The 22,367-nt window shown below is 41.8% G+C and overlaps 2 protein-coding genes across 14 annotated transcripts in view; both read right to left on the reverse strand.

Annotated features, from left to right (window-relative positions):
- The window catches only part of LOC125894403 (filamin-B), an 89,907-nt gene extending 78,372 nt beyond the window's left edge, over positions 1-11,535 (reverse strand). For both annotated transcript variants that reach the window (XM_049585766.1, XM_049585757.1), the window contains exon 1: positions 11,130-11,535. In XM_049585766.1, the coding sequence (XP_049441723.1) occupies positions 11,130-11,421 (292 nt within the window). In that variant the 5' untranslated portion in view covers positions 11,422-11,535. The remainder of the gene's footprint in view (positions 1-11,129) is intronic.
- Positions 11,536-16,127: 4,592 nt separating this feature from the next.
- The window catches only part of slmapa (sarcolemma associated protein a), an 87,234-nt gene continuing 80,994 nt past the window's right edge, over positions 16,128-22,367 (reverse strand). For all 12 annotated transcript variants that reach the window (XM_049585841.1, XM_049585814.1, XM_049585867.1 and 9 more), the window contains one exon: positions 16,128-19,642. In XM_049585841.1, the coding sequence (XP_049441798.1) occupies positions 19,547-19,642 (96 nt within the window). In that variant the 3' untranslated portion in view covers positions 16,128-19,546. The remainder of the gene's footprint in view (positions 19,643-22,367) is intronic.

The raw sequence follows: 22,367 nt of genomic DNA on the forward strand, positions 1-22,367 counted from the left end.
ATATTTTTTGCACTTTGAGCACCCTTTATTTGTGCACGGATGTTCTAAATAAATTGAAATTTTCTTGCATTATATATAGCAAAAGGCTTTTGAAGCAGTTATTTTATGCTTCATATGAAAGAAGGTTATTGTAAAGGTTGTTTCATAAATACGTATGATTCAATTTGTGCTCATTCAAAGGTAGTGCAATGAAAGACTGAGTGACTTTATGTAATAGTTCAGTTATACATTTTTTTTATAATGAACATTTCTTTGTTTGGAAGGGGGAGTAAATAACAACAGAAGCAAAATAAACAACAACCTAAGCCTACAATTGTTGGCCTAATCTCAATGTTCTGATTGACTAATAGTTTCAGCACCAGCCAACACACACACATGCACACACAGAGTCTGAAATCCCTTTTCCACTTCAGTCATGACGCAACACACCTGTCTGCACAAGCAGATGGCCAACACCCTTTTTATACACACACACACACACACACACACACACACACACACACACACAGAGACACACATATACTCACACACACCTCATCACTCAGCACATTAGCTAATGTCCACACAGGCAGGTAAAACACACAAGGTTTTGCAATCTCAGAGCGATAAAGCATCAGTCATTACGGTTCCTCCAAGAGGAGCTGCCAAGCACCGCTAACACACACACACACACACACACATACACACACACACACACACACACACACACACACACACACAGAAACACAAAGTTAAGTTCATCCCGGGACGATTTCCATCAGCTTCTGCAGGTTTTTATTTAATCCACATTTGACTTATTTTATTTAGTATTTTTAGTGAACTGGGACGATTCTGATTTTCCACTTAAGACTTCTGAAATGCATTAAAGGACCATTCCAATTGTTCTGCAGGTTTTAGTCACTTAAAAATCTGTAGAAACGAAGCAGGGTGGAGTCGAAACACACACACACACACACACACACACACACACACACACACACCTAACAGCACCAGATTAAAACTCTGCTCTCAGATTATTCAGACATGACAAGACTCTGATCTGATTTCCAACTTTATTGAACCCTCATGTTCTATTTGGTCCTTTAACAGTTCAAAAAACACTTACATACAAACTTCACATCATTTTATCAGCTTGATACTCGAAGTTCTCTAATTTTATGAGAATTGACCCTTCGCCAAGTCCTGCCCCCTGATGCAGACTAGCCAATCATAACATAGTATTGGCCCAGCTCAGACCTAGTCTGGGGCCGTTTAGTGGCCGTTTTGGTAAGCAACCGGAACCAGGGCGAGAGAAACAGGATCCAGAATTCGATGGATGCGCCTTTCCGTCAATTAAATTTGTCAGGCAAAGCTTCTGTAGCGGCTTTAAAGAGGTTATTTTATGTACCCGACAAGCTTCTTGAGGAACCTCTTCTAAAACAGACTGTTGTATGTCCATGTTTAAATGATTAAAATGTATCGATCGTGGCGACAGTCTTCACTCTTCTTTCTTTTCCGATTCAACTTTCCAACGTAGAGGAACTGGCGACGGAAATCGATGGTGCGCCAGAATTTAAAGTTTTACTTTGGTGAACACTTTTAATTTGGTGAATTTGGTGAATTCCGGATCCGCTCTCTAGACCGGAACCAGAATCCAGACAAAATTCAGAGTGGATGGAAATCAGGCTCTTTGCCGTATGTGAAGAGCCTGGTCACGCGAGGCTAGCTCAGACCAGGGTCTGACAACAACACAGTTGTGCTCCATTGACTCTAATGCAGTCGTTTCAGATTTCCTTCATTTTCAGGCTGGTTTTGTGGATTTGGAGCTAAATGTTGTGCCTGGGGCACGTCGTGTATTAATGATATTCATTACCTGGAGAGGTTGGAAAAAGATACACGTTTCTTCCCTGTTCCAAAACCAAAATCAAACCCTGAAAAGTGTAGGGTTAGCTAGCTAGCTACTGAAGATATAGCCTACTGAATGTATACACATGCTGCTTTTGCTTTTTAATGATTGATATTTGGCGTGTGCTTAATTAAATGTGCCCTGTTTGTGCCAAAAGAAAAGATCAGCAGCACTTCAACACTTTTTTTGAAATATTGTTTTTTATAAAAATCAATCAGAAGGAAATAAAATATTTTACAGTCAAAAAATTGTAGATTTTAAATATCTACACACAACTCAGTGGGCCAAGAATGATGAAGTGAAGGCAATGTTAACAAAACACAAGGGTTAAACATTTCAGATGACAATCTGCAGCTTCTAGTCATGAAACTCTTCCAGCAGACAGTGAAAGCATCGCGTGTCGAGGAACGGCAGAAGAGAAACAGGGAACTGAAATCATCAAACTGCTCAAAGAATTTAAAAACATTATGACGTGTACTAGGATATTCCTCAGTCTGCCTCAGTGTGTGATACAGACAAAAGCCAGGGGCCTCCCTGAGGGGCCCCACACCACAGCTAACCATTAACAAACACACACACACTAAATGAGTACTGATGTCCAGATTCTCAAGCGCAGGCATCGCCAATTCCCAGTCTGAGCAGCAAAGACTTTCCTCATCCAAGGATTGCTTTGCATTTGAAACAACTACACGACCACGTTTCCAGTGCTCGACTCCGGTATTCTGCGGCTGGCTGAGGGTTAGGTTCATGAGCTGCGGCGGCTGCTTCGTCCAGTAGCCTGAGTTCTGTCCATATACTCGGGCTCAAACAAATACGGCTCAACAAAGAAATGCTGTTCCTCCTCAGTTTCAAAGTCTTCAGACATGTTGGGCTGTCCTTTGCTAAAAGACTGTAGTGCAAATTATCTTTTAGCTACTGTGGTTACTGTTGTCTCTCCCTGCGGTGCATGTGTCACGTGATGTAAACACGGGTGAGCAAAGCTCATGCTTTTGCTGGTCTCGCGCAGAAGGAAATAAAATATTTTACAGTCAAAAAATTGTAGATTTTAAATATCTACACACAACTCAGTGGGCCAAGAATGATGAAGTGAAGGCAATGTTAACAAAACACAAGGGTTAAACATTTCAGATGACAATCTGCAGCTTCTAGTCATGAAACTCTTCCAGCAGACAGTGAAAGCATCGCGTGTCGAGGAACGGCAGAAGAGAAACAGGGAACTGAAATCAAACTGCTCAAAGAATTTAAAAACATTATGACGTGTACTAGGATATTCCTCAGTCTGCCTCAGTGTGTGATACAGACAAAAGCCAGGGGCCTCCCTGAGGGGCCCCACACCACAGCTAACCATTAACAAACACACACACTAAATGAGAAGGAGACACTGAGTTACATCACTCTGACAACAGCAAACATCTCCTTCCCACGCTCCCTCTCTCCTTCTCTCTGGTGGTCTGGTTCACTCCTCCTGTTGTGGAGGTGAGGCATCTGACAGACTAACGTTACCTGTGTAACCACACCAGAGTCCAGCTTCACAGATTCTCATCTACTGTGATCATCTCGGCCTTTTTTAACTCTCCAACATTACCAAAGTGTCTCAATAAAGAGTCCACAATAAGGACTGCTCTCACATACACAATACAGTTGTGTGGTTGAGTCATTACATATATCTCAAATGATCCTGCTGCAGGTAATAAAGACAAGATGAGCCTTCTGAAACTGGTAAACATCATCTGTATTTAATATGGTTTCCCGGAGAGACACACCGTAATAAGCAGCTCAGTCTTTGGTTTGTTTATATGTTTGGTTCAGTTCGTTTAGGCTGTGGCGCAGACCAAACAACCAGACAGACACCGCCTGTGAAAGAGGGGGTGCGAAAGCAAAGTAGAGTCAGAGTTTGTGAAAGGACGTGTAGCATCAAAAGCATAAATGAATCTATCTTTTGATCATGGAAGAAGAGGTCTCCCAACCTGCACAAGCAGTGTATACCTTATATCTATGCAAAATCTTTTGGTAACACGTATGTGCATCACCACGTGATGGATTAAAGGACCACTGCAATCATTTACCAGGTTTTGGTCCATCAATTAAAGGTCCAGTGTGCAAGATTTAAATGGAAATGATGGCAGAATTGGAATATAATATATTAAGTATGCTTTCTTTTGAGTATAATCACCTGAAAATAGTAACTCACTATGAGCCGTTTATATCTACACGGGGAGCAGGTCCTCATCCACAGTGTCCACCATGTTCACTGCCATGTTTCTACAGTAGCCCAGATCAGACAAACCAAACACTGGTTACAGATAGGGCCATTCACTTTTCACAATGGCCACTGTGATGGCTGTGTTTTTCGCACCAAGCTGTGACCGAAAAATACAGATTTAGAAACTGCTTTATTCAGTCAGTATGTTTACATCGCATTGGAGAAAATTGATTTATTGTGTTGGTCCGACTAAAACCAGACTTTTAAAATACATGTTAGTCCAACTGAAACTGTACTAAATCGAATTTCTCAGTCGGACCAACAGACCCAGATAATGCAATGTAGTCAGTGGGACCCAAACTGGCCGAGGCGCTCTGCACATGTTCCACAGTGTCCGCCCCAGGCTTTGACCTGGAAGTCGAAAGCATTAAATGCATAACAGAAGAAGCTAGTAACAACATGGCGAAATCTACATCCAGAGCTGTGCATTTTGGATGGACGAAATGTACAGAGCTGTTAAAGGGATAATGCATCCAAAAATGAAAATTCAGCCATTATCTACTCACCCATATGCCGACGGAGGCTCAGGTGAAGTTTTAGAGTCCTCACATTCCTTGTGGAGATCAGCAGGTGTATGGTAGACGGCGCCCCAGACTAACGTCCAAGAACACAAAATTGAATCCACAGAGTACCTCCATACTGTTCAACCATAGTGATCCAAGTGTGCTGCAGCCGCAACATAAAAAGTTGTTTCGAAAAATGTCATATGAACTCTGTTTTTAGCCTCACTGTAGCCTGTAGCTCTGACTGCTTCTCTGTGCTCCCCGCTCACGTGTGCGGGCTCAGGGTGATCGGTGATCTCTGAAGAGCAGCAGTCTCGTCAGTACTGATGTCCAGATTCTCAAGTGCAGGCATCGCCAATTCCCAGTCTGAGCAGCAAAGACTTTCCTCATCTGGGGATTGCTTTGCATTTGAAACAACTACAGAACCAGGTTTCCAGTGCTCGACTCCGGTATTCTGCAGCTGGCTGAGGGTTAGGTTCATGAGCTGCGGCGGCTGCTTCGTCCAGTAGCCTGAGTTCCGTCCATATACTCAGGCTCAAACAAATACGGCTCAACAAAGAAATGCTGTTCCTCCTCAGTTTCAAAGTCTTCAGACATGTTGGGCTGTCCTTTGCTAAAAGACTGTAGTGCAAATTATCTTTTAGCTACTGTGGTTACTGTTGTCTCTCCCTGCGGTGCACGTGTCACGTGATGTAAACACGGGTGAGCAAAGCTCATGCTTTCGCTGGTCTCGCGCAGGCGCGCACACGTGAATGCGGAGCACAGAGAAGCAGTCAGAGCTGCAGGCTACAGTGAGGCTAAAAACAGAGTTCATATGACATTTTTTGAAACAACTTTTTATGTCGCGGCTGCAGCACACTTGGATCACTATGGATGAGCAGTATGGAGATACTCTGTGGATTCAATTTTGTGTTCTTGGACGTTAGTCTGGGGCGCCGTCTACCATTAGGTGTGCTAGCCGCTCCCCCCGCTGATCTCCGCAAGGGATGTGAGGACTCTATCCCTTTAAGTTGTCCACCATGGTACCAGTTTGTCACTAGCTAACTGTAGCTAACTTGTTTGTCGATTGTTTGGTCTGTGACGTAATAGGTCGACCGGAAAAAGGTCCAATACTAACAAGCTGAAAGGGGGCATACTGCCACCTATTGTAGCGAGTTGGACATACTTCAGTCAACAAATCGATGCCCCTCCCAAGCTTGTATACTGGGACAAGGACAATAGACCAATTAAATGGCCTAGTTCAGCTCGACTCAACTGCACATGTAAACGCACTGAGTGTTTTTACCAGTTTGAATCACCAGGTCTATTTGTTTTGGAGAGGAAGAGCCTTCTGCAGGTAATTCAGCTGACAGTAAAAACCTCCTGAACAATGAACACTGAGGGAATCCAAACCTGGAGTTCACACTTAGCACATAGGAGAAGTTTCAGCTGGTTGCAGTCTGCAATCCTCACTTCTAGATGCCACTAAATCCTGCACGCTGCTCCTTAAAATACCGACTTGTGACACAAAATATGTCAGGGTGACGCTGTGTGTGTTTGAGGGGGTCAGAAATCTGATTCATTGACTACTGACAATTAACTGACAACATGTTTGTTTTAGCTCTCATGAATATTAACTACAATATACATAAAAATGTCTTAAAAGTTGTCCAAACTAAAACATTAAATCTGTGTTTTCTGATGTGTCTGAGAGGCTGGTTCATCTCTGAAAGCTGAAACACGACCAGTGCTGCCTCAGTCTGTGTGTGTGTGTGTGTGTGTGTGTGTGTGTGTGTGTGTGTGTGTGTGTGTGTGTGTGTGAGTGAGAGAGTCCCACCCACCCTGTCATTTCCTTTCTATGGTGGAAAATCAAACCTCCACAGTTTTACATCACTAAATACACTCAGCTCGACCTCGGCTCACTCCCATCACACAACACCAGCCGGCCTCAGTGTCTCAGGACGGTTTCACACTCGAGCCGCTCGATTTTCTTTTTTTACCTGAACCAGAATTTTTTCCAGAGAATTTAGTACATCTGATGAAGTATGAAAACTTCAATAGAATCCAGAAAAGCAGTCTTGGTGCACCTAAAAACAGCGTAGTGGATTTAAAGTGAACTCTGGTGCGGACAGAGAACTATGAGCTCAGTTCAGCTGTGAAAACAGACTCGTTTAGACTCGCAGAGGACACTCTGTGTCAGTTTTTGTTTTAGTCTGACTTTGAATGTAATTATTCTGAATATGACAAAGTGTTGAGGTGCATACAGATCCCATGAAAGGACCCAAATTAACTCTCCTCCTCATGTAGTTCAACAGCATCCATCAGCAGCAAAGAGACGCCTGATAACACCTCAGTCCTCCAACAAGACAACAAAACAAAAGGGATTATGGGTAGAAAGGATGGATGCAGCTCAGCGTCCTTGGAAATTTGTATGAGTATGAACACCACAGAAATAATGCTGAAGTTTACAAGAAGCAGATTCAAACTACATTTTTTTCTACCCCAACTCTGAACAAATGAACGCAGCTCTGTGTTTTCTCTTAACTCTCAGAAAAACAGCTGAGGTTAAAAGTCTTATCAGAACGTCCGAAAACACTTTACATCGACTGTGATGTGTAAATCACAATTTAAATCAAGCTGACCTGTTTAAAAGTGCAAAACGTGCTCCACACAATACTGAATATTTTTTTAATTACGCTATATGCCGACAAAAATCTTTTTCCAAAACCATGTGGTAGAAAGTGTTTAATAATGTCCAAAACAGCCAGTCAAAAACTTTGAGTAACTACAATATCAGATTAACAAAATTATAATTTCATCAGCAGCCCAGTCTCCAGAAAAAAATGTTGACATTGTCCGTTTTTTGCAAACCAGGAATATCTTACAAATGTTCATTTCATACCAACGTTTCTAACGTGACATAGGATACAAGCAGACTTTGTTATAAGGAGGTGGAGGGGGTGGTGGATGGGTGTCACCTCGGTGAGACATCTGCCAAACCGACCACTGTTCAAGACCAACAAACAACAATACCGTGATTTATTTAGACACCAAACATGGGTGTTCTGTAGTGACTTCTTGCCGTTTTTCTGGCAGGGACAGTGACACAAAAAGAGATTGATTTTTACAGAAACATTGCTGCATTTCCAGCAGGGAATGTGCCCCAAAACTGGGTGTTTTAAGTGCAAATAAAGCCTGTTGAAAGCCTTTTCCTGACCATAACCGAAAGGTCTTTGTGCCTAAACTTAAACCACGCATTAATCACTGCTTTGCTGAAACACAGGTCCCAACATGTTTCAACGCATCTGCTACATAACAACATGAAAATGTTACATGTTCGTGGTTTGCGCAAACGTACAGTGCCAACATTTTTTCTGGCGACTGGGTTGTCATCAGAAATATCTGATCAAGCTGAGAAAACATTCAATACTTACAAGAAAACTTTGCTTTGCTGTTAAACAGCATAATGCATGTCCTTATTTCCATTATATTGAATTCATTACTTTTTATTTTCAACATATTGTACCACAGTAGCCAGAACTATAACGATAATATTATTACTTTCATTAATGTCGTTGTAAGCTACTGTCATTACCGTCTGTCCTGCATCTCTCTCTCTCTCTCTCTCTCTCTCTCTTTCTGTCTCATTGTGTCATATGTCATTACTGTTAATTTATTATGCTGATCTGTTCTGTACAACATCTATTGCACGTCTGTCCGTCCTGGAAGAGGGATCCCTCCTCAGTTGCTCTTCCTGAAGTTTCTACCATGTTTTTTCCCCTGTTAAAGGTTTTTTTGGGGGAGTTTTTCCTTATCCGCTGTGAGGGTCCAAAGGACAGAGGGATGTTGTATGCTGTAAAGCCCTGTGAGGCAAATTGTGATTTGTGATATTGGGCTTTATAAATAAAATTGATTGATTGATATTTACCTACATCTATTTCATACTATATTCTTACGTCTTATAACTCTCACTTTGAGACCACTGACGGACGATTCAGAGGTTTTGGAAACCAAACATATCTGATGTGAACATCCTGATAGTGTCGGAGTATTGTGACTGAAAACTCACAAAGTGACTGCAGCTTCACATCCACAAACCCAGTCACCTGAACACAGCATGAGACGATGCAGAAAAGACTGATGAGACGTTTAAAGTCCCTGTAGAAACACACTGTAGACTACACGTTTGTCTGTGTGTATATTTGTGACAGTATTTATTTACATTCATCACACAACCTGACATGACTCAAAGCTCATAATTGTGCAGTCTGACCCAGACTGTGACCAAGGTTTTGTCAGACTATCTCACACAGTGTGAGACGCAACAAAACTGCAAGATGGCTGTAATCACACTGTGTGCGTGTGTGTAAAGGCCAATTAAAAAAAGTCCTTACAAGCATTCTGCATGACGAGCAGCGAAAGAAATCGATGGACTTCCAGTTAAACCCAAGAAACTGCTTGACAAACACCACAGTTTTCATCACCTTCATTAAACTGCTGTCACACCACTTTGCTTTTAATCTTTCATTTGTCTTCTGAGCATCAAAACAAGCCCAAAACAACTGAATGAAAAATATACCCAAAACGTTTTACAAATAATAAAATAAAAAGGGCACCAAAGTGACTTGACCTCCAGCACAAAGAACTACATCCGACCAGAAACGTCAGAGTTTTTGTGTAAGATACTTTTAGACAAGACTGCACTTTTAAAAATCTCACATCTGTGTGACAGGACGTCAACGTCTGTAAAATTCACCACCAGCAAAGACGACATAACATCACGACAGGAGAGAAACCAACATCATTATGGAAACAGGAACAAGTATTTGAAAAAGATCTGTAGGACAAAACCAAGCATGAATCACTTTTCCGTCTTGTCCTGGGACTGTTCGCCCAATATAAATCAAACTCAAACTCAGTTGTTAATTAAAAGAGCTTCTTGTTTGCTAAAAACAAATCATTGTCTGAATGTTGTTATAAATATGCAGCAGAATAAGTGCAGTGTAATTACTGTCAGTATCATGCAGCCTGGGTGGAAGCCAAACGACTAATTAAAGTCACATGTGTGTTGGGACACAACAACAAGCAGCTTGTTAAAGACAATATGAAATAACAGAGCAGCAGGTGGAGGCCGATCACCTTCACTCTCATAAACAGCAGTTTGTTTTGGATTTGTGAACTTTGGGGTGAAATATTTTCACTGGGGAGACTTCTCCTCTCCACATGAGGCCAGGCTCATTAACACAGGTGTGTCCTCTCTGCAGGAACCTGCTCGTTAAAACACACTCTGCTGTTGTCATGTGGAGACGCTACACCCTCAACGTGCCAAACTCCATTCGGATATCTGTCAGTTTAGCTGCTGTTGACTGCATGATACATTTAATTAGTAATTACTGTGGGTTCCAATCTGTAGCTCATACTTTATTAATGAAACAGGAAATATTAGAGATGATATGGTTCCAGTTCCCACGGTCCCAGTAAGCTGGGAGGCAGCAGGAGCATGGTTTACTGGGAAAACTTGTGATTTTCGTTTAAAAAAAAATTTACTTTATAAACTTTAATTTTGTATTATGTGTATGCCGATTTTAAGATGAGTTCATTTCAATTCTATTGATATTTAAACAATACAATTGACAACACTTGAATGCCAAAAATAGGCAAAGCAACCTTAAAATGCAAGAATTTTAAACGCAATTTGGCGAGTGCTACGTGAGAGGGAACTAAAAGGACTCAAACTGACTAAAATGGGAGTCAATCTCATTTTTACGTGTAATTAAGCAATATTATTTCATATAACACAATAGGACCTTTAATTAGACTGATTTTGGTTAATACTATGAGAAGAAATCTGGGAAACCCCAGGAAACTTCCACACAAACGAGAAAGTTGCGGATTGACCTTTGGTCTCCGGCAAACGTGCAAAGCCAACATTTTAAAACACAAGTGAAGGATTTCAAAAGCGTCACAAATCAGTCTTTACTTTGACATCACATCACACACTCAACGGCGTTTAATTCAATTATATATCAACTTTAAAAGACGTTAAGTTTCCTTTTGATTCCCAGCGTGTGCCACCGTGCTCAATGCAGCCAGGTGGGCGACAGCAACAGCGTGAACCACGTACAAAACCTAAGATTTTTTACAAATAGGTTTCGCTTCGTGTATTATATGTATGCCGAATTAAAGAGTGGGTGAAACTGATTCTAGAGACATCATTTTCAATAATGTGTTTTATGGCTATTAGTATTAAAAAGCAATTAGACTTTAAAACGCCATATTTTCTAATGGAGTCCGCACTGTGATGGATATAAAACGGTGTTGGGGCTATAAACTGGGAAAACTGGGGGAAACTTTACTGGGACAAGTTATAAAAGTACTGCCAGGACTCCTGAAGTGTTTGTAGACTTCTCACAAACAGTTAAAGTAGTCTGGGGGGACCAGATGGTGGTTTTGGGGGCTCAGAGAAGCTTCCAGACGAATGAATGGAGCCGTTACTCACCGATGGAGACCAGCTTTATGTTCTCCTTCTCCAGGAACTCCAGAGCCACCGACACGTTCTCCAGCTTCATCTGCCCGAAGTTGGGCCTCGGGTGGTACTTTTTGTACATCTTCTTCTGGCTCAGCACCTCCAGCAGGGTGATGAGCCTCAGGCCGTCGCCCAGGTCCAGCTGCAGGTCTGCGATCCGCTTGTTGACGCACTTCAGGTGCTCGTTACACCAGCGGGTGAAGGTGTTTTGCTGGATCTTCTTCCACGGAGCGTCGTCGGCCAGGTCCTTCGCTGTGTTCGGCATCTTTAATGTCTTAGTTTAACGCTTCTTGTTGGGACTTTGGTTGAATGTGACAGAGTGCGTTTGGTGTTCCCGCGGTGGTGTCTCCTCGGCGCAGCCTGAAGTTGCTTTGGAGTTTTTTTAAAACCTCACTGAGACTGACTGGCTGCTGCTGCGTTCAAGTACCGCTTTAAAAACTCGGATTGCTTCTTGGTTGAGGTGTAAAGGGCTTCCTAATGTTGCATCACTGCCTCCTTCTGGATTCAATCTGCCCCAGTGTACATTTATGTTTTTAAAGTCCTGTAATTAGTCCAGTCGCTCTCATAAAGTGGTAGTATGTAATTAAGTACATTAACTCAAGTACTGTATTTAAAGGGTCAGTTCACCCTAAAATCAAAAACATATGTTTTTCCTGTTACCTGCAGAGCTATTTATCAGTCTAGATAGTTTTAGTGTGAGTTGCAGAGTGTTGCAGATATCTGCCTTCTTTCACGGTTGCATTGTTGCCTCACAGCAAGAGTATAATGTATTTCCATTGATCATTTATTTTATAACATTTCTGTACTTACAATACAGGAATTTATTTATTTATATTCAGTACCGCAATTCATATTTATATCTTTTTAAAGAAATAAAAACAGAAGAATAAATGACTACTGATTTACTAGAACATGAAACAGGAATCATTTTTAATTTAAATTCCCCAAAGTAGTCTGGAAAAAAGAAGAAAGCAAATATAGTTACAGATATATAGGCTACTATCTGTAGACATATATAATCCAACATGACACAGTTAAAAATCAAACAGAGGAACAAAATAAAATAAATAAAAATGTATTGGTAATGAAGAGAGGTACCTTTTATATTTAGATTAATAATGTATTTTAAAAAAGTTTCCACTGTAAACAAATAAAAGTTGACCTTGTTAGACTGTTTGTTTCAATTAAAAGAAAATGTGATTTTATTATGTATTTTTTAATAAAATGTGTGTATGTTTTTATCATTTTTATGTTATAATATGATATCTTACAATTACTACAAGTATTTTATCTGTGGTGTTATTTTACTTTGAATTAAACAGTGACGATCAGTTTGATCACACACTTTTTCTGTGAAACATACATACGTAATAACCAGTTTTTATAAATAATTAAAAACAGAGAAACGAAACAAAACAAGGTCATATTGTTTTTGTTTGTTTGTTTGTTTTTGTAGTCTCTTTTCTTCATATAACCTAGGATTATTGAAACAAATGTCATAATGCCCAAATTTCCGGCAGCCCTGAATGCAGCATCAGTCTGTTGTGAAGCCGAGCTCACTTTCTCAAAGATCGTCTATAAACAAACTAAATCATGTTTCACCTTTGGAGTCTGTGCTGTAACATGGTTTGGGTGGTTTCACATCTTTCAGAGGCCTTTTTAAAAACGTCTGATATTTTCAACAAAGTCTAAAATAAGAAAATAAACTAAATCAATTTGGATTCATGGTTATAAATAATAAGGGATACACTTTAAAAAAAAGTTAAAAAGTCTTCAAAGAAAAACTGAAATCTTCAGAAACGCCCAAAGAAAATAAATGACTCCCTGATAAATATTCAATATCTAATTTACTATTAAATTTACTTTAAACTTAAAAAGGACACAGCCATCTTCTTCTCTCTCTGACACTGTGGTCATTTTATTTTTAACAAAATATTTTTTGTTCTTGTCAGGATCCTGTAGAAATGATCAATCCGTCTGTTTCTTCCAGTGATCTGATTGGCGAGACACTCTCTGTTGACAGGTTTTGATCCCCTGAAGTTACACCTGCAACAGCAACAGTTACCATGGTGATCCACCCCCGGGTTGCCATGGTGATCTGGTTAAAAGTGAGCCGGCTTCATGACACAACAGAAAACCAGAGTCAAGCTCAAAGATGAGCTGGATGAGCACTAGTCTTGCTTCATGGAAGGAACCCCCTCCTAGTTTGTAAAAATGAGTAACCATTACCATGACGACTGAAAACAAACAACACCTTCCTCCAACCCTTAAACATCTCGACGCCCAAAAAAAGATCAAAGGTCAACTTCTACCTCTAAAGACGAGAACCACCCCCCTAAAAAAAGGACTAAAGTCAAAGTACACTTACATTCTTTGTTCTTATGTTTCTTTCAGCTACATGTCATGGTCTTCCACTGTGGACTCATTCACTGAGGAGGAGTGTAAGATGAAGGTGAACCCTTGTCGGCTGAAGTGGACTTTGAGTTTATGTTTTTGTTTTGTTTTGTTGTCCACAAGCATTGTGTTTAGTTGTATTGTATTTGTGTGGGGGTTTTCTGTTCCTGGAAAAACAGTCAGAGTGATGCATCTTGTTGCTATAATATCTTCAGTAGAAACTGATTCAGGTACAAAATCAGCAGCTCTCATTCTCTATCAGTCTGGTTTGTTGTTTTGATCTCCAGTCAGTAATCAATAGGTCCAAACTTTGATCTGATCAGATTCATATTTTCAGACTTTGACTGGATTTGGGTTTAAACCGCTATTCAGACAGGAGCAACCCAACCCTCAAGGGCAAGTCCACACACACACACACACTATGATGAATTACTCATATGCTCATATTTCTACTGAAAGAATGACTGACAGATGATTTTGAGACATTAGTGTCTTCGGTTGTTTCCTAATCTGGTTTCTATGAATAACAGTGTAATGTTTGCTGATGTGTCACCCTCAGCCGTCTGTATCACTTCCTCACTGCTCACAGCAGACTGTAATAATCTAAACATTATTCCCCATACATTCAGAAATAACAGATTATTTTGTTCTTATTCAAAAAAAACAACAAAAAAAAACCCTCTGAACTGTCTAAAAAATCAATTTCTTAATCTGCTGACAAAGAACAAAACTTATTATTGGAAGAATAAAGAGAAGAAGAAGAAGCAGGAGGAGGAGGATGAGAGGCAGAGGGAGAAGACGAAAGAAAAGCAGAACGAGAGGCAAGACGAGGTAGAGAAGAGGATGTAGATGGAGAGGCAGAAGAGGAAGGAAAAGGAAGAGAAGTAGGATGAGAAGGAAAAAGAGGATGAGGGGAAGAAGATGGAAACAAAGGGGAAAGAAAAGGACAAGATGGAGAAGGAAAAGGAGGAAGAGGAGTAGAAGAAAAAGCAGGAGAGGCAGAGGGAGGAGGGAAAAGATGAGAAGGAAAAGGAGGAGGAGAAGCGGGAAAAGGAAGAGAAGATGGAGTAGGGAAAGGAGGAAGAGAAAGAAAAGGAGTGAAGGAGGAGAAGAGAGGCAGAGGGAGAATAAGAAAGAAAGGAGGAGGAGGAGGATGAAGAGGTGGAGAAGATGGGAGAGGAAAGGGAGGAAGAGGAGTAGAGGAAGAAGCAGGAGCAGTAGGAGAGGCAGAGGGAGGAGAAAGGAGGAAGAGGAGAGGCAGAGGGAGAAGACGAAAGTAAAGGAGAAGGGGAGAGGCAGGAGAACGAGGTAGAGAAGAAAGAGGATGTAGATGGAGAGGCAGAAGAGGAGTAAGGAAGGAGGAAGATGAAGAGGAGAAAATGGGGAAGGAAAAGGAGGAAGAGAAGTAGAAGAAAAAGCAGGAGGAGAGGCAAAGGGAGGAGGAAAAAGATGAGAAGGAAAAGAAGGGAAAGGAGAAGCAGGAGGAAAAGGAAGAGGAGGAGATGGAGTAGGGAAAGGAGGAAGAGAAGGAAAAGGAGTGAAGGAGAAGAGAGGCAGAGGGAGAATAAGAAAGAAAGGAGGGGGAGGATGAAGAGGTGGAGAAGATGGGAGAGGAAAAGGAGGAAGAGAAGTAGAGAATGAAGCAGGAGCAGTAAGAGAGGCAGAGGGAGGAGAAAGAAGGAGAAGGGGAGAGGCAGGAGAACGAGGTAGAGAAGAAAGAGGATGTAGATGGAGAGGCAGAAGAGGAGTAAGAAAGGAGGAAGATGAAGAGAAGATGGGGAAGGAAAGGAGGAAGAGGAGTAGAAGAAAAAGCAGGAGAGGCAGAGGGAGGAGGAAAAGATGAGGAGAAGGAAAAGAAGGGAAAGTAGGAGGAGCAGGAGGAAAAGGAAGAGGAGGAGAAGATGGAGTAGGGAAAGGAGGAAGAGAAGGAAAAGGAGTGAAGGAGAAGAGAGGCAGAGGGAGAATAAGAAAGAACAGAGGAGGAGGAAGAGGTGGAGAAGATGGGAGAGGAAAAGGAGGAAGAGAAGTAGAGGAAGAAGCAGGAGCAGTAGGAGAGGGAGGGCAGAGAGGGCAGAGGGAGGAGAAAGGAGGATGACGAGAGGGAGAAGAAACAGGAGGAGGTAACGAAAAATGAGGTGAAGTAGACAGAGGGGAAAGAAAAGGAGGAGTAGAAGAAACAGGAGGAGGAGGAGAAGAGGCAGAGGGAGGAGGAAAAACAAAAGGTGAGGAGAATGAAAAGAAAGCAGAAGAGAGAGGAGAGGGAGGAAGAGGAGTATAAGGAAAGGGGGAGGTGGGAGGAAGAGTAGAGGAAGCAGGAGAGGAAGAAAGAAAAGGAGGAAGAGAAGATGATGATGGGGAAGGGGATGTAGAAGGAGAGGAAGGAGGAATATTAGAAGGAGGTGAAGAAGACAATCTGCAGAGTTCATTTCTCATTGTGAAGTGTTTGAATGAAGGCAACAGGAGCAGGTTTGGTGGGTCAGCTTGCTACAACTTTAATCCAAACATCGCTCTGCATATTCATTACATCATCATCATCATCATATCCTCTACATAGCTCCCTCTCATATCTCTAAACAATTTTAACAAAATAAGTCTAGTAGCACATCATTCAATAACATTTTATTTTACAATTCTCTCTCTGTACTGTAGTGTTTTTCTCTTTAAACATCAGGAATATTTGTTCGTTGACTTTTATTTAGATTTTTTTTTTTAAACACGGAGACGAGACAGAGTACACGAACGATGACAAAGAGTCCAGAGTGTGAACCGACACACACTCCCCCCCCTGCTCACCAGCCCCGAAACACACACACAAACACACACGTGTCTCAAAATAATTTAATGTCTGCTAAAAACATCTCAGCAGAGGCCTCGAGTGTTTCAAGTCAGAGAGAAGCTGATTTTCTTCCTGCAGCTCTGTGAGGCGTTCGAGCTCGATACTCAACAGGAAGTAACGTTGTTGGAAAGATGAGAACTGGAGACGACAATCAATCTCAAAAAAGTTTGTCCTGAGCATCCTAACAGCCATGAACGTGGCTTAAAAAAAAAATCACCCAGCTGATGGAAATCTGGGTGAAGCCACGACAATAATTTGACAAACTAAACTCAAGGTCCACTTACTGGCTGCTGTTAGAGCTTTTAACCGCCCTAAAGAAGCTTCACAGACACTGTGGGTCACTGACGTTCAGCTTCTCTCCACACTCTCAACACCGACAGACCTCTGACAGTCACATAAATGATGTGTGTGTTTGTGTGTGTTCACTAGAGAAAGCGTGTGTTGCTGTGCGCTCGTCGGCACACGTACACAAACTGTGGTGTTAGTTAGTTACATCAGAGGCACTTTGACCCCCTTTACTGTGCCCCGAAAAAGAAACAGAAAATAAATCTCATTTTTATTTTAATAATTTGGCTTCAAGTTTCACCCCCCGTCCCCCAAAACTCCCCCGGAAAAAAAGGGAATACAATAACAGAGAAAAACGGCATGTTAGACATCCAACATGTCCGACTCAAACCAGAACAGAGTAGAGCAGGACTTCCTGTGAACACCTGGACGCGAACACTTTCCAGCAGGCGGAGACAGATCATCATCAGGTCAACAGAAACTGAAATACTGATTCAGGTGAACTGACGACACTTTGTCTAAATGTAATGACGCAGATGTACATTTACTATTGAAGTGAATTTACTTTGTTGTTTTACTGATGTCTGGAGATGATTTTGTGATGCAGATTCACGGTTTCATATAAACATGTAATTTACACAACAAGGGGACTCCTACTGAGTGATAATATGACTTATTATCACACGTTTGTTTCAGAAATCGCACTATGAAATATTCAAGTTACTAAAAACAGCCGGTTGTGTCCACACTGAATGCGAAGCGAGCATTTTACAAAGTCGGTGCAAAGACGAGAATTATGTGAGATTTGTGCTTTTAGCATGAGTTGAAATGTTTCGGCTTGAGTGAAAAATTCACAGGACACTGCCTTTAAAGTGTACGCTATTTTGTTGAGGTGATTTCCAAGTGGCCACTCGCGGTATTGCAGCGAAACAAATCCCCTACGCTCCAAGAAGCATCTTTCCCACAGGCCACTGTAACAAAAGAGACCTCTGTAAAACTGTTGACGGGACACCTCCAACAAGGACAGTTACGCCTCTCTTACAAATTCTTGATCCATGGAGGTTTTACATTCGTGCATTTAAAAATCTGTGACATCATCATAGTGTCAAGTCTGTGAGCTGAGCGGGAACCCGTGGGCGGGGCCAGCAGGAGAAACATTACTGTGCATATTTATTGTTCTGGGAGTGTCCTGGTGCCTTCTACCAGTTGGATGTGCCCAGACAACTTCTAATGGGAGGCACACAAACTGCTTCAACTGGCCCCGTTTCAAATGAAGAAGCAGCAGCTCTACTATGAGCCCCCTGCAGATGTCTGAGCTCGTCACCCGATCTCTCTAAGGGCCAGTTCATAGTTTACATGTCCTCGTGTCTGTGAGGGGCTGCGTGTTGAAAATGGCATCATCCACCCATGTCCACGAGGGACAGTGGGCTGCATACCAAAGAAGTAAACCCAGAAGCTTGAGGCTTTTTTGACATATGCACAAGACAAGCAGTTCCTGAATAGGTGCCATCTTGGTGTCTGGTATCTTGTTATTATTATACATCTCTGGGTGCTCCCTAGCAAAATGATTTAAGTAATTTAAGTTGATCTTTAATTTAAAGGCAACAATGGAAAGAGTGAGGCAGTAACGTAACGTGACAGTATGTCAAATTTTAAAAAGTGTTGCCGTCTTGGTTCACACAGATTCAGAGTTAGCCGTTAGCTGCATTCCCGTTAGTTAGCACAACCGTTAGCATAGCCGTTCAGGACGAACTCCCCAGTTGCTAATTACTCCAAAAAATCCTTCATGTGAGTGACATGACCCAAACATTCACTCTGCATTTGGTGTGAACACATCATGAAACAGAGCCTATTCTGAAGGTGATATGTAAAAAAACATTAGAGCTTTTACCAAGCTTTAGTGGCACATTTTATCAAACATATTAGCATTTAATTAAATTACAATCTGTTGTCGAATTGGTAATTTGTTATTTTGATCAATCATCTGCTCTGACAAGACAAAAAAGAGAATACTGTATGTTTCAGGAACAAAAGATGGCCAAATTCAAAGATAAAGAGCATAATGGCACCAAATATCTGCAGCTAAAATCAAAAAGTAATCATACACATATGAATTGCTCTAAAAAAGCGACACACATGACTCACACTGATGATGTCACAGAGACATTTATAGGAGGCAGGTGAGGCACTGAGCTGGTTTAGAGAATTTAAAGTTAAAGCTAAATATGGAGACAATTTAAAGAAAAGACTTTGCTAAGTAAAGACACTGAAAATCAAAATGTGTCAGTCCAGCATGAGAGCTACCCTCAGGGCTGAAGGAGCGCTGCAGCCCAGTCCAACCAGCTGAAAACCAGTTCTGGCGGAGCTACAGGTGAACACACCTGCTCACAGACTCCAATAGCCAATGAAATCTATCACAAGGTGTGCAGATCCTTCAGTAAATGCAGACCTGCAGATTATAGATCATGTTTCCCAGACTGCTGAAAAGTGTTGCTTTCGCCTTGATGCCGTTCGTACGATGGGACAGGTGTGAACGTCACCTCTGGCAGGTGTTTTGTGTGGAAGCTCGGCCTGCTGGAGAACGCTTCGTTAACCCAGAAATCAGCAGAGAGACGAAAACCAAAAGAGCCCCCACCACAGCTGAGAGAGAGCCAAGAATAAAAACGACAACAAAACTTCCCGCCGCAGAAAATAAAACACAAAAACAAAATAAACCGAGAAGCTTCTGAATCCTCTGTAGAAACCACAACCTTTATATTCCCTCTACAATTATGTACAATTAGACTTTATACAAGTAAAGCAGTGATGCTCTCCTCACAGCGCTCTGTGTGCGCGTGTGTCTGTGTGTGTGTGTGTATGTGTGTGTGTGTGTGTCCTAGGTGGAGCTGCTCTTGGAGAGGTTCGGGTAGAGGACGGCTGCCGTCACGGCGACCATCACTGCGATGACCGGCATCCAGGGGCTCCAGCCGCTCTGTCCGAGAGACAACGACACAAAGAAAATCAAGTTAGCGTGCATCGTCATGACTGAACTTTCTGACACAAACTGGAGCAAAGAGTGAAACCAGTAAGAGAGAAGGAAGAAAGAGAAGAAAGGAAGATGAAGAGGAACAGAGGGAAAGACAAAGAGGACTGTACAAAATAGAAAAAGCCTCTGAAGCCCCAAAATGTCCAAAAGATGATTTTTTCCTATCTTGTACACACAAGTTTCTTATCTATTTGGGCAAGGTTATCTAAGAGTGTGCACACTTTGTTTGTTGTTCACTTATAGAGGACAACACACACCTATCAACATTGTTATTTTAGAAAATCAATGTAAGTGTGCAAAGGTTAAGGTCTGGACCTGATGATCTAAGGTGACTAAAAGCTGACAAAACAGATACACTGATAACTGCAATAGTCTCCTCTATGGTTCATCATACACAACTTAAGAAACTACAATATAACCAGAATTCAGCTGCTCACCTTTCCACACACTCGTAACAATAATACATAATACATTTTATTTAAAAGGCATCTTTCGTAACATCCAAGGTCACCTTACAGAAAAATAAAATAAAATGACATACACATACATGGAGCTGTGACCAATTTACTGCCATCCTCCGTAACCTCCACTGTCTCCCTATCTCTGTATCCACTTCAAACTCCTAATCATCACCTATAAAGCCCTCCACAACCTGGCTCCCTGTATCTGTCTGAGCTCCTCCACCAGCACACTCCCTCCCGCGCTTGTAGGTCAGCTAATGCCAACCTTGCAACCTGAGTCAGTTCCGAAACACAGATATGCTCTAACTACACAGCTCCTTTAAAAATGCTGTAGGAAAGTTTTGTTGCTCTCACATACACACAGCTGACTGTCCAGTTTTGCTGCACCTGAATGAGACGTCATCTTACAGCTGATTTTATATCATTTAAAACTTTAGATGCTAAATAAATTCTGGGTATGACATGACAATGGTGATGATAACTGTGTTTTCTGAAGAGCACTTTCACAGTTTTTTTTCTTTGCAGAGTGAATCTCCATCCATCCATTTTCCTCCACTTATTCAGGGCTGGGTGACAGGAGCAGGAAGGTACTCCAGAAGTCCCTCTCCCCAGCAACATTGTCTTGCTCCTCCTGGAGGATCCCGAGGCGTTCCCTGACCAGATGAGATAAATAATCCCTCCAGTGTGTTCTGGGTGTATCCCAGTGCCTCCTACCAGTTGGATGTGTCCGGAAAACCTCTATCGGGAGACACCCCAGAGGCATCCTGATCAGACGCATGAGCCACTTCAACTGGCCCCTTTCCACTTAAAGGAGCAGCGGCTCTACTCTGAGCTCCCTGCAAATGTCTAAGTTCCTCACCCTATCTGTCTAAAGGCCGAGTGATACATCACCTGTCCGTGTGTCTGCGAGGGTCTGCAAGGGTCCATGTGACGTAAATGATATCATCCACCAAGGGACCGCACAGACCCCTATGCAAACATTCACATGGAGCCCATTTTTTGTGATGGTGTTAACTGTGCGCAAAGCAAGCGTACCAACTGTGCATGCTCTAATCTCTTGTTCCGAACACTGCTGCCACCTCACTATAGTGAAGTAAATTTTAAGTTGGATATTTGACATACAGTCACTCCAGACTTCCTTTCACTTTCACTTGATGCTGGCAGTAGAGGGATAGTAAAGATAACTCCCAGTCCTCCTGTTTCCTGCTGGAGGCTGATACGAACCCTGAATTGTACTAGCACAGAAACCGCAGACATTCAATGCAGTCTTACGGCTGAGCCCAGCCACCCTGCAGAAGAAACCCATTTCAGCCACTTGTATCCTTGATCTCTTTTTCAGTCACTACCCAAAGATCATGACCATAGGCGAGGGTCAGAGCGTAGATGGACCGGTAAATCGAGAGCTTTGCCTTCTGGCCTGGCTCCCTCTATACCACAATGGTTTAGTGCCAACAGCCGCATCACTGCTGACACCACACCAAACCAAACCACCTGTCCATCTAACGCTCCATTTTACCCTCACTTATGAATACGACCCAGGGATACCTGAACTCCTTCTCCTGCTCACAGAGTGAGTTTCTGCTGAGGACAACATTTGTGTTTTTCAACAGCAAGAAGTTCATTATATGACACTCTGATGTTCTGTTCATCAACTCAAAGCTGCAGGGTATTGAAGTGTATGGGGTTTATATTGAACTTGTTCCCCCAACTCATACACAAAAGATAATGACTGGAGAAAAAAAAATCATCTTTTGGGGTTTTGGGAGAGGTAGAGAAAAGAAGGAAATAAAACAAGAAATAAATATAAAAGACACAGGAGGAAGCAGCAAAGTAAACAAGGCCAAGGAGGTAACCTGAGTAGAAAAACAGAAGAGTTACAGACCAGTTTTCCTTCACAGCAAACAACTGGAAACACTGGTCAGTGAACACCAAATCAACAAACAAGCAGCAAACAACCACACAGGACAAACATGATGGACACAATGATGGACATTTTATAACAATGGAGAAACTGCAGAGTCCAAAGAAAGACTTGAACAAAAAAGATGGATGAGTCAGTGTAAACAGCACAAACCTTAAAGCAGGTAAACACAGAGTAAAATGGTAAAATAACTGCAGCAGACTGGATGCAAGAAATGGAAGGAAAATTAACAAAACACAAACCCTGTTGCAAGAGAAATGATGCATGAAATAAAGAGTAAAAAAAGAAG

Source organism: Epinephelus fuscoguttatus, linkage group LG1 (assembly GCF_011397635.1).
Source record: "Epinephelus fuscoguttatus linkage group LG1, E.fuscoguttatus.final_Chr_v1".
NCBI lineage: Eukaryota > Metazoa > Chordata > Actinopteri > Perciformes > Serranidae > Epinephelus > Epinephelus fuscoguttatus.